At 40.7% G+C, this 13,210-nt stretch overlaps 1 protein-coding gene across 4 annotated transcripts in view; it reads left to right on the top strand.

The window, feature by feature from the left end:
- The window catches only part of PUS7 (pseudouridine synthase 7), a 55,433-nt gene that overhangs the window by 34,481 nt on the left and 7,742 nt on the right, over positions 1-13,210 (top strand). For all 4 annotated transcript variants that reach the window (XM_059934144.1, XM_059934143.1, XM_059934145.1 and 1 more), the window contains exons 8-11: positions 6,510-6,638; positions 7,304-7,429; positions 11,716-11,777; positions 12,643-12,803. In XM_059934144.1, coding sequence (XP_059790127.1) covers positions 6,510-6,638; positions 7,304-7,429; positions 11,716-11,777; positions 12,643-12,803 — 478 coding nt within the window. The remainder of the gene's footprint in view (positions 1-6,509; positions 6,639-7,303; positions 7,430-11,715; positions 11,778-12,642; positions 12,804-13,210) is intronic.

Genomic DNA, 13,210 nt, shown 5'->3' with positions numbered 1-13,210 from the left:
TTGCAGCCAGCAGGGCCTACTCTTCATTCCAGTGCGCGGGCTTCTTACTGCAGTGGCTTCTCTTGTTGCGGAGCATGGGCTTTAGGTGCGCAGGCTTCGGTAGTTGTGGCGCATGGGCTCCGTAGTTGTGGCTCGCAGGCTCTAGAGCGCAGGCTCAGTAGTTGTGGCGCACGGGCTTCGTTGCTCTGCAACATGTGGGATCTTCCCGGACCAGGGCTCAAACCCGTGTCCCCTGCATTGGCAGGTGGATTCTTAACCAGTGTGCCACCAGGGAAGCCCAAAGCATGTTCTGCCTATATTTTCTTCTAGGGGTTTTATATTATCTGGTCTTACATTTAGGTCTTTCGTCCATTTTGAGTTTACTTTTGTTTATGGTGTTAGAGAATGTTCTAATTTCATTCTTTTACGTGTAGCTGTCCAGCCTTAGTATATTTTAAAGCATATTATAGAAGTATAGTAGGGACTTCCCTGGCAGTCCATTGGTTAAGACTCCACGCTCCCAAGGCAGGGGGCACGGGTTCGATCCCTGGTCAGGGAACGAAGATCCCACGTGCTGCGTGGCATGGCCAAAAAAGTATAACAGTTAAAGCAATATGATACTGGCACATAAATGGGTAGCATTAGAATAATTACAGATCCAGATATATCCACAGAGTTAGTGTGTAAGCAAGTAGCATTTAAAATCAGCAAAGAAGAGTGTTGGTTTTTTTGTTTGTTTGTTTGTTTTTTAATTTATTTGGTTGCGCCGGTTCTTAGTTGCAGCAGGTGGGCTCCTTAGTTGTGGCATGCGAACTCTTAGTTGCGGCATGCATGTGGGATGTAGTTCCCTGACCAGGGATCAAACCCTGGCCCCCTGCATTGGGAGCGTGGAATCTTAACCACTGTGCCACCAGGGAAGTCCCAAAGAAGAGTTTTGAGTCAGTGAATTTGTTGAAATAACTGAGTAGCCACCTGAAAAAAAAAAAAATGAAATTAACTCCTTACCTGAGTTTTTATGTCTTCACTGGAAGAGACAAGGCTTTGCCAAATATTAACAAAGCCATTTGAAAGGCGGTATCAGCCACAGTGTCACTGCGAAGGTAGATGGGTAGAGAGAGATATATGATATTACAGATAGATGTAATATGAATATTTATCTTTTGTAGCCAGGTCCTTGGTGTAGTATTTATACTCCTCAATCTACCTTTTAAAAAAAGACAAAGAGCCAAAAGATATGTGTATGCTGATAATTTAAAATGCAGAACCAAAGCCACTGAGCAGCAGCTGAAACTGTTACTGACTTGTGTGTGAACAGCTTTCCCCTCTTCTTTCCTTAACCTCCTTGTTGCCTAGGACGAAGAGAGTCCATAATTCAAAGCAGAGGGGGAGAACTTGACCTCCTCCCACTCCTCTGTAAATGAGCCACTTTGGGCATCAGTAGTTGACTGGGGAGAGTAAACAGAAACTGCCAGTCAAAGCCCCTGGGACTCCAGTGCCCAGAGTTCTTTTCTTCTTTGCCACAACCATTGTAGACTTTAAAAGACCAGTAGTCAAGATTAGTGTGTTACACCGGTCAGAATGGCCATCATCAAAAAATCTAGAAACAATAAATGCTGGAGAGGGTATGGAGAAAAGGGAACCCTCTTGCACTGTTGGTGGGAATGTAAATTGATACAGCCACTATGGAGAACAGTATGGAGGTTCCTTAAAAAAATAGAACTACCATACGACCCAGCAATCCCACTACTGGGCATATACCCTGAGAAAACCATAATTCAGAAAGAGTCGTGTACCACAATGTTCATTGCAGCTCTATTTACAATAGCCAGGACATGGAAGCAACCTAAGTGTCCATCACCAGATGAATGGATAAAGAAGATGTGGCACATATATACAATGGAATATTACTCAGCCATAAAGAGAAATGAAATGGAGGTATTCGTAGTGAGGTGGGTGGACCTAGAGTCTGTCATACAGAGTGAAGTAAGTCAGAAAGAGAAAAACAAATACCATATGCTAACACATATATATGGAATCTAAGGGAAAAAAAAAAAAGGTCATGAAGAACCTAGTGGCAAGACGGGAATAAAGACACAGACCTACTAGAGAATGGACTTGAGGATATGGGGAGGGGGAGGGGTGAGATGTGACAGGGTGAGAGAGTGGCATGGACATATATACACTACCAAATGTAAAATAGATAGCTAGTGGGAAGCAGCTGCATAGCACAGGGAGATCAGCTCGGTGCTTTATGACCACCTGGAGGGGTGGGATAGGGAGGGTGGGAGGGAGGGAGATGCAAGAGGGAAGAGATATGGGAACATATGTATATGTATAACTGATTCACTTTGTTATAAAGCAGAAACTAACACACCATTGTAAAGCAATTATACTCCAATAAAGACGTTTTAAAAAAAAAAAAAAAAAAAGATGAGTGTGTTAGGGACTGCATGGAGGCCAGCACTGCTGTAAATGAGACATGACGAGAAGTACGTCACTACTGTTGGCCAGAAGGAAACAAAAAGAAAAGTACCCTTTTTACTCTAAAACAACAACAACTGGGGCTTCCCTGGTGGTTCAATGGTTAGGAGTGCGCCTGCCAATGCAGGGGACACGGGTTTGAGCCTTGGTCCGGGAGGATCCCACATGCCGCGGAGCGGCTAGGCCCGTGCGCCACGACTACTGAGCCCGCGTGCCACGACTACTGAAGCCCGCGCGCCTAGAGCCCATGCTGCGTGACAGTAGAGGCCACCGCAACCAAGAGTAGCCCCGCTCGCCGCAACTGGAGAAGGCCTGTGCGCAGCAACGAGGACCCAACGCAGCCAAAAAATAAATAAATGAATAAATTCATAAAAAACAACAACAACTGCAAAAGTACTCTACTTATACCTGGGGATACTATTTTAAAAAAATAATCTCTGGGGCTTCCCTGGTGGCGTAGTGGTTGGGAGTCCACCTGCCAATGCAGGGGACACGGGTTCAAGCCCTGGTCCGGGGAGATCCCACATGCCGCGGAGCAACTAAGCCCGTGCACCACTACTACTGAGCCTGTGCTCTAGAGCCCATGCTCCGCAACAAGAGAAGCCACCACAGTGAGAAGCCCACGCACTGCAACAAAGAGTAGTCCCCACTCTCTGCAACTAGAGAAAGCCCACACGCAACAATGAAGACCCAACACAGCCAAAAATAAATAAATAAATAAAAATTTTAAAAAAGGTCAAAATAAAAATTTAAAAAAAAAAGATAACCAACTAGGACCTACTGTATAGCACAGAAAACTCTGCTCAATATTATCTAATAAATGGGAAAATGAGAAAAAAATTTTTTACTGTACAGTCCTATTTGTAGAAGAATGCCAACTAATATAGGAGGAATGGTGGGTATAGAAAAACAGTCTTTCGCAGTCAACACAGTAATATTTGCCTCAGCCAACAATTACCCTTGGGGGCCTTCCCTGGTGGTCCAGTGGTTAAGACTCTGTGCCTCCAATGCAGGCAGTGCGTGTTCCATCCCTGGGCCGGGAGCTGGGATCCCACATGCTGCACAGCGAAAAAATAATAATAAAAAATTATCCTCGGGTACCTAAACAGTTGGATGAAAGACTATGGGGGAACAGGATAGTTACAGAATTTTTAAAATGTCACCCCACAGCTTACCAACTAAAAAAGGGAAAGGAGAGAGAGGTACCGTTTCGCTGCGATACACTGAAAAAGCCACAGCATCACCTACGTGTTATTCCCACCAAAATGTGGGCCTCTTACTGTGAGGAAACAATGATTGTCCTGGTTCTTGATTAGATCCTGAATTTAAGGAGGTTTTAAAAAAAATCTAAGTGATGTTATTGGGGGAATTGGGTGAATTTGGATGTGGACTGCTCATCAGTGGCCTTGAATTCACATAGGCTTCGTGAGGGTGACCGGTGGTTAGAAACGCGGGAGACTCCGCTGTGCTTAGGAGACACACACTGCAGTCACTTTAGGGGTGAGGTGTCCCTAGGTCCGCAGCTCACTCTCACATGGTTTAGAAAAATACATAGGTTTTACCTGCATGTGTGTATGTATGCGCGTATGTGTAATGTGTGGGTGTTCATATATCTAGAAATATATGTAAAGTAAATCTGGGAAATTGTTAGCAATTGGTAAATCTACAGGTGAGGTATAAGACTGGTTGTTATAGTGTTGCCAATTTTCTCCAGTTTGATTTTTTTTTAACATGAAGTTGGGAAATTTTCTTAAGTGTAAAATATTATGAATAAACTCACAAAATGGGAGATAATATTTGTAAGCTATGTGGTAAAGGGTAGATTTCCTTAATATATGAAAACAGAAGAATATTAACAGTCCAACAGAAAAATAAGTAATAGGACGAACAGGTACTTCACAGTCAAGATAATGAAGAAATGTTTAGTTTCTCTCATAGTAAGAAGCATTCAGATAAAAATCAAAATAGTATTTTTTAAAAATAAATTTATTTATTTATTTTTGGCTGCGTTGGGTCTTCGTTGCTGCGCGGGCTTTCTCTGGTTGCGGTGAGCGGGGGGCTACTCTTCGTCATGGTGCGCGGGCTTCAGTAGTTGTGGCACGTGGGCTCAGTAGTTGTGGTTCCCGGGCTCTAGAGAGCAGGCTCAGTAGTTGTGGCTCACAGGCTTAGTTGCTCCGCGGCATGTGGGATCTTCCCAGACCAGGGCTCGAACCTGTGTCCCCTGCATTGACAGGCGGATTCTTTTTTTTTTTTAAATATTTATTTATTTATTTATTTATTTTTGGCTGTGTTGGGTCTTCGTTTCTGTGCGAGGGCTTTCTCTAGTTGCGGCAAGTGGGGACCACTCTTCATCGCGGTGCGCGGGCCTCTCACCATCGCGGCCTCTCTTGTTGTGGAGCACAGGCTCCAGACGCGCAGGCTTAGTAATTGTGGCTCACGGACCCAGTTGCTCCGTGGCATGTGGGATCTTCCCAGACCAGGGCTCGAACCCGTGTCCCCTGCATTGGCAGGCAGATTCTCAACCACTGCGCCACCAGGGAAGCCCCGACAGGCGGATTCTTAACGACTGCGCCACTAGGGAAGCCCCAAGATAGCGTTTTTAACTTATCAGCCTGACAGAGCTCAAAAAGGTTTATAACATGCTGTGTGAGGAGACACAGGCATGAAGAAGTAGGCACTTACATATTAATGGTGTGAGTGTGAATTGGTGTAACTTTTTTGGAGGGCAATAGGGGTTAAAATTTAAAATCCCTGCCTTCTAATTCTAGGGGCTTAATCCGAATCATTCACCTCTGTAGATGCACTAAGAAGTCTATACGAGGGAATGTGTTATAGAATGAATTGTAATAGCAGAAGATGGGTAGCAATTTAAATGCCCATCACAGGGGACTAAGGGTCAGAGAAAGGCTCCAGGCAGCACTGCAGCCATTCTTTGAAGCTGTACACGGAGTGAGGCAGCTCCAGAAGGGCTGTATGGATAAGGCACGTCTCTAATATGCATTTTTTCAGTGAATATAAGCAAGATACTGAACAATTGATAATGTAACAAAAATTGTTTTTTAAAAGGGAAGATCTGGGTGCTAGTTACATGGTTGTGTTCACTTTGTGAAACTCCGTGAAGCAGAACACTTACGATCTGCGTACTTTTCTGTATGTATAACATATGTATTAAAAGCTTACAAAGAAATTCCAAAAAGAGAGAAGACAATAGGTGTATCTATGTGTACAGAAAATGTTACTAGAAGAATAGACAAGAAACTTTTAATGTTGGCTGCCAGTGGGGAGGGGTATTGAGGGATAGAGATAGAACAGAGGCCTTTTAGTACTGTATTTCTTTTTCTATGTGTATTACTATTAAAGAAGTTAAGAAGTTTTTCATGAAAATTTTATAATGCCATTTAAATTATAGCAGGAGGGTACAGATTATGGTAGGATTCTGACTACATATATATAGTCAGATAAAGATAAATATATAAATATATCTGACATGAGTTTAAGAAAGAAAGAATGGGAGGAAATTCAAAGTTAGATATTAACAGATTTTTTTTTCAGGTGATGAAACTGAATTTTTTTTTTCTTACTCTGTACCTTTCTGTATTTTTCCAAGTTTTCTGTAGTGAGTTTACAGTATTTTTCTGAGGGACAAAAATGAAAATATGACTTTTTTAATGCTTAATAACTATCTTTTTACCTGTAGGGATTGCTCTCTACTCCCTTTCTCGCCCCTCTCCCCTCACAAAAACTAGAAAATTTCACAGATGATACTGTTCCATTATCAGTATGTAAGTAACATAAGGCTCTAAGAATATAAAGATGGCCCAGGTTACATCATTCCAATAGGAACAGGTGTCCTCATGCTGGAGGAACATTCCAGAGGCAAATGAAAGGTAGGCTTACCCCACCAGCTGCGGTGCCTTTCTTTTCCATCGTCATAGTGTGTAGTCTGATTTCAAGCTGCAGTTTTCTGTAATAAAGTGTCCTAGACCATTTCAGCCAGGCGATAGCTCATGACCCTCTTTCTGTTCCTTTTTTTATTTCGTATTTTTTAGAATAACTGCGCAAAGACTTGCCCACTTGAATAAGTGCTTGATGAACTTTAAGCTAGGGAATTTCAGCTATCAGAAAAACCCTCTGAAATTGGGAGAGCTTCAAGGGAATCACTTCACTGTTGTCCTCAGGTAAAGAGCTGCGGGTATGAATGCAGACCGGAGAGGGTCTTGCCATGTCACCTTGAGTCTGTTCAGAACAGTCGTTAATCCCAGTGAGCTGGTGCTGATGCCCGTGGCAGCCCGGGAAGGCGGGGTGGGGCCTGATGAGGCTGGGAGAGCAAACACAGCTGCAGTGTTTGTACCAACACACCCACCCCTCTAAAAACTCAGCACCACCTTTGGAAAGAAGCCATCTCCTTGAAATACAAAAGACGGCCTATGATTCCACTTATATTCGGTACCTAGAATAGGCAAATTCATAGACGTAGGACGTAGAATAAAAGTTACCTGGGGTATAAGGTGCGGGCGGGGAGATGGAGAGTTACTGTTTAATAGATTCGGAGTTTCCATTTGAGAAGATGAAAAAGTTCAGGAAGTAGATAGTGGTAAAGGTTGCACAGCATTGTGAAGGTACTTAATGCTGCTGTATTGCATACTTAGAAATGGCTAAAAAGGTAAATTTAGTGTTGTGTATATGTCACAATTTTTTAAAAAGACAGCGTCCTCAAGAGGTAGAGAGAAAGCTGCAGGGGGCAAGGGAAAGGCACAGAAGCCAAGCCATGTCACTTGTGATATGCATCCCTGAATGTGTTTGCCTGTAAATTTTTTTCTCTGGGTAATTTGGGCCCCTACAGAAATATTACTGGAACTGACGACCAAGTGGAACAAGCCATGAACTCTCTCAAGGAGATTGGATTTATTAACTACTATGGAATGCAAAGGTTTGGAACCACAGCTGTCCCCACATATCAAGTTGGAAGGTTTGTATTTAATTTCTTAACTTTCGTGTAAAAGAGCTCTCTCCTTTAAAAAAAGAAGCAGGATGTTTTTTGTTGGTGTTGTTTTTAATTATTTCTAGATTTCCTAGAAAAAATGGAAATCTGGGCCAAACGAAGCAGTGTGTCTCATCCTTTTGGATGACCAGCTGATCCACAGCCGCCTCCTAAGTTTTGTTCTGTTTTATGATAATACATGCACAAGGTGAAAAAATAAATCAGAGTTCAAAAAGATATAACTTGAAAAGTAAAGTTTTTCTCTCTCCCCTGATAGCCCATCCAGGGATTCTGTTTTATTTTCTTTTTTACAGGTAAATTTTGGCTCAGTAAGTGACCCAACAGTAGCAGTTGGGTAACTCAGACCCAAAGTAGCCTGAAGGAGATGGTGTAGTTTATGATCTCTGTTAACAAGTGCTTCCTAGTTTCTTAAACTTGTACCTGCCCTTCCCCCATCCTTTAAAGAAAGTGGTATAGGATGCAATTAGCAAGTAAAATTTATTTTAAGAACTCTCTGATTAGCTTTGAGATAACAGGAAATCCCTCTAGGGCGAGCTAAGGTGGGAATCCCATCAATAAATACTTGGGTTTATAAACTTACTTATGCTATCCTGCTGTCCAGCAGAGACTGTGTTACCTAAATAATTATTCACGTGGCAGTTAGAACTGTGGAAATCTGAGTTGGAAGTGATCTGAGAGGTTATTTAGTTCATGTTCTTCCTGGTGCTTCAAACCCTTTATTTTAGCAAAGATGAAATCTCGGCTTAGAGAGCCTGCCCAAGCTCACTAGTTGGTCAGGTGCAGTCCTGAGAATAGAGGGGCTCTTCTTGAATCAGTCCATGGTTCAGCAGCTGACTCCATGAAGTTGCATTTGTTCATGCATCTTTAAGAGCACAAAATGAAAAATATCATGTAGTATTTCCTCTACCTCTTTGAGGCAGTGTTGTGAGGGTTAAAAGCTCAGGCAGAAGGGGGGAATTCCCTGGCGGTCCAGTGGTTAGGACTGTGCGCTTTCACTGCCTAGGGCCTGGGTTCAGTCCCTGGTCGGAGAACTAAGATCCCGCAAGCCTTGGGGTTCAGCCAAAAAAAAAAAAAAAGCAAAACAAAACAAAACCCCGCAGGCATTGAAGTCAGATTTCAGTTCTGAGCCTCACATTAGTCATCTGTGAAATGGAAAGGATAACACCAACCTCACAGGGGTGGTGAAAATGAAGTAAGATGAAGTCTATGCAATACCTGTTTCTATGCCTAGCAGATAGGAAGTGCTCAATAAATGGAAAGTAATATATTAAAATTAGAACATACTAACCAGAGAAAAAAATTGTTGCCAGGAAGAAAACTGTAATAAATAATAATCACTATTATTAGATAATAAAAGATAATATTTTCAGTCTTGCTAATGTTCAGAGGACATTGATAATGAAGATGCTAATTGTCCTGTGCGACAGAATATTTAAGAGAAGGCTGTATCACCCTTTGACTTTGTAGCTAATTCGGCAGAACAGCAGCCATGGGACCCTGTAAATTTTGCACTCCAAAGATAATGTAAAATAGCTAATGAAAATGACATCAGATTTATTCAGGACCAAAATTGCATTAACATGCCCAAGTATATAAAGTCAGTATATAATCCATTCAGAATTCCTAACCAACAATTTTTATGACACAAGAATGTTTCCTAGCTTCAGAGTAGCCCACTGTTACCACCACAGGACCACCTAAAGAAAAAACCCTCAGTTTATAGTTTAAAGGTGGAAGAGTGACTTGAATCCAAAATATTTAAAGAACTATTACGACTCAGAAACAAAAAGACAAATAACCTAAAAATGGTCAAAGAATCTGAGTAGACATTTCTCCATAGAACATAGACTAATGGCCAATAAGCACATAAAAAGATGCTTGACATCACTAAGGAATCACTAATCACTGGGAAAAAGCAGTTCAAAACCGCAATGAGATACTACTACATACCCAGTACAATGGCTAAAATCAGAAAGACAGACAATAAATGATATGGATGGGGGACTTCCTTGGTGGTATAGTGGTTAAGAATCCACCTGCCGGGCTTCCCTGGTGGCGCAGTGGTTAGGAGTCCACCTGCCAATGCAGGGGACTTGGGTTCGAGCTCTGGTCCGGGAGGATCCCACATGCCGCGGAGCAACTAAGCCTGTGCGCCACAACTACTGAGCCTGCACTCTAGAGCCCGTGCTCCACAACAAGAGAAGCCACCGCAATGAGAAGCCCATGCACCACAAAGAATAGTAGCCCCCGCTTGCCGCAACTGAGAAAGCCCGTGTGCAGCAACGAAGACCCAACACAGCCAAAAATAATAAATAAATAAAATAAATTTATTTTTTAAAAATGTAAAAAAATAAAAAAAGAAGGTGGAAGAAGGAAAGATAATGTCAGAAAGGTAGAAAACATTTTAATGTGTGGTGAGCCAGATAGGATGGCTTGTTATAGACCAAATATATCCATCTTTAATATGGTGATATATACTGAACCTTCACGTGTGTGGTAGTATCTTAAAAGTGTTAAGTCCTGTAGTTAAGAAATTTTAATATATTCCACCAGATGTTGGCAGACTTTCTCTGTAAAGATAAATGTTTAGGCTTTGTGGGCTGTGAAGTGTGTGTAGCAGCTACTCAGCACTGCTGTTAGTGTGAAAGCGGCCAGAAATAGTACATAAATTAAGGATCACGGATGTTTTCCAATAAAACTATTTACAAAATCAAGTGGCCAGCCAGATAAAGGTTTTTGAGCACAGAAATCTTTTTCCATGAAATCTGGCACACTAGTGCCTAGTCTTGAATTAATACTGTACTCTTTTTGGAAATGTTACTGACGGCCTAGCCAGCTGAATAATGTGTCACTCAGGAGTATATTTAAAGACTGATAGAGCATGGCTTGTTCCAGGACTTCAAGGATGGCCAGCAGTGGGATATCTATTAATCTAATTCATTGCATTAGTAGGTTAAATATCCATATGATCTCATCAGTAGATAAAACAGCATTTTATATAATTTAATACACAGAAATATCTCATATAGATTAACTTAAACATGAAAAATAAAAACCCTAGTTAAGTAGAAAAACAGAAAAATTAATAGAAGGGATTTTTATTTTCTTATGGTAGGGAAGGCCTTTCTAAGTATGACTCCAAGAGCAGAAATCTTAACTAGAAAAAATGTTCAGGGGCTTCCCTGGTGGCACAGTGGTTAAGAATCCGCCTGCCAATGCAGGAGACACGGGTTTGAGCCCTGGTCCGGGAGGATCCCACATGCCGCGGAGCAACGAAGCCCGTGCGCCACAACTACTGAGCCTGCATGCCACAACTACTGAGCCTGCACGCCACAACTACTGAGCCTGCACGCCACAACTACTGAGCCTGCATGCCTACAGCCCGTGCTCTGCAGCAGGAGAAGCCACCGCAATGAGAAGCCCATGCACTGCAACGAGGAGTAGCCCCCGCTCGCTGCAACTAAAGAAAGCCCAAGTGCAGCAACAAAGACCAAACGCAGCCAAAAAGAGAAAAACAAATACCGTATGCAGCCAAAAATAAAATTTAAAAAATAAACAAATTTATAAAAAAAAAAAAAAAAGAATCTGGGTTAAAAAAAAAATGTTCAGATATGATACACGAAATACAACCTCTGTGTGATAAGAGAGTATAATAAAAGTTAAAGAAAAAACTGCGTACACTTAAAGATCAAGCAAGTCTTGAAAACTACACTCTGAAGTGTTAAGAGTGTTTATTTTTTAAAGGTTAGATACCAGGTAACCTTTCTTATGTACTGTTTAATTTTAAAGAAGCGTGTATAACTTATAATCAGCAAATGTAAAGATACTTCCATTTTGGCAAGAATAATAGAGAAGGATAAATTGTATTTATTCTGTTTATCTAGGCAAGAAAGTATTTAACACGGGAGACTTTTTTTGAGAAGTTTCAAATAAGTTTTAGTATATAAAGACAACTTTGATTTATACAGATAATACCATGTATAACAGCTTAAAGCATGACTAGGTAGTATTTATACTATAACAGCTTTCTAAAACTGAAATGATTTTAAATGTTATGAGTAAACATTGTATTTTTAATTTTCTTCTCAAGTTCTTCTGACATTTACATTTGAAATCTATGTTATTATATTTTTCTGCTTATTTTAAGTTTAATAAAATATATAAAGTTAATATGGTTTGTTACTCCACAGGCTTGGGCACATAAAATTCACCTTAATGCAAAATTAAGTAAAATAAATTCTGTTTAATTTTAGAGCTATACTACAAAATTCCTGGGCTGAAGTCATGGATTTAATATTGAAACCCCGTTCTGGAGGTGAGAATAAAAATCATCTTAAGAAAAAAAGAAAGAATATATGACTAGATATTCATGGAATTGCTTTGAAGTATAGGTACAAATTGGGGTCATTATTTCAGAACTTTTAAAACTGTTTTTAAAGTAAAAAGTATAGTTTATGTCTTTTTTTACACAAGTTTTATGTATATATTTGAGATTTATAATTTATATCTTATTTTCAGGTCTTTAGCTCATCTAATTTATTAATTCATAAATGAATACATTCATTTCCTTTTCTCCATGCAGTATTAAATCTCTGAACATACAGGAATCCAAACAGATTTCACTGGTGGTTAATTTGTTAAAGCAAAATGTAATACAGTATAAAAACTTGACAAAAACACACTGAGGATTTTTAAGTTTGAAGAGTTCATTAAAAACTCTAATGTCATACTGTATGGAAAAGGATTTAAGTACTACTTTACAAATCAGCAAAATAATTATGCCCACTTTGGATAATTATTCATTTGCAAGTTAAAAGAGATAAGGTTGTCTAATTTTAGGGAAAGTAACCCATTAAATTTGACAATACAGTAGAAAAAGAGAGGGAAGGAAGAAAGGACTACCAAGGTTTTGTCTGATGTTGAGTCAGCTTGATAATGAACAGTCATTGGCTTTAAGTCCTGGGATGGTAGCATGTTGAAAGCCATCTAGTTCTGTAAACTTTCTGCCCTTCCCATCTTTTCACTTTCTGATGGTTATTCTCAGGTGACCAAAAGCTCTTCAGAGTATCTCTGTTAAAAATAGCACTTTCTAGTTTTGTGTTCTCTGTGAAGTGTTTGAAGTTATAGAACTCTGTCTTTTGGATAAATTGTTTAATCACAGCTTTTTTTCCCCCCACCAGCTGAAAAGGGGTACTTGGTTAAATGCAGGGAGGAATGGGCGAAGACCAAAGACCCAGCCGCTGCCCTCCGAAAACTACCTGTCAAAAGGTGTGTGGAAGGGCAGCTTCTCCGAGGACTTTCAAAATACGGACTGAAGAATATAGTCTCTGCATTTGGCATAGTGAGTGCAATTTGTGAAGTCAGGCACTGACTCGAGGTGGCTCAATGCTCTGAACTTTTTATCTTTAAATATTTTACTAAATTTTGGAAGAACAGAAGGTAAATAAGGATCCTTTGGCGATCTCTGAGAGGGGTGTTGCCTGCGGGATCTGTGCTCAGACCCTGGGTGGTGATAGGGGAGGGTGGTGGGTGCAGGCAGTGGGGCAGTGGTTGTTAACATGCAGGGCACGAGGAAAGCATCCGTGTGGAAAATACCTACAAGGAAGTTTAAATTAAGTATCTTGGTATTTGAGAAATTCAGAACTCATCATAGAGTTGATTTCTTAGTCACCCTCTAGCATCAGAACCGTAACCTGCCTCAGTGAGAGAGGGTTGCACAGTAAGTGGTCTAAATGACTACATTTTAGT

Source organism: Balaenoptera ricei, chromosome 9 (assembly GCF_028023285.1).
Source record: "Balaenoptera ricei isolate mBalRic1 chromosome 9, mBalRic1.hap2, whole genome shotgun sequence".
NCBI lineage: Eukaryota > Metazoa > Chordata > Mammalia > Artiodactyla > Balaenopteridae > Balaenoptera > Balaenoptera ricei.
This window is presented reverse-complemented; position numbering and strand designations above follow the sequence as displayed.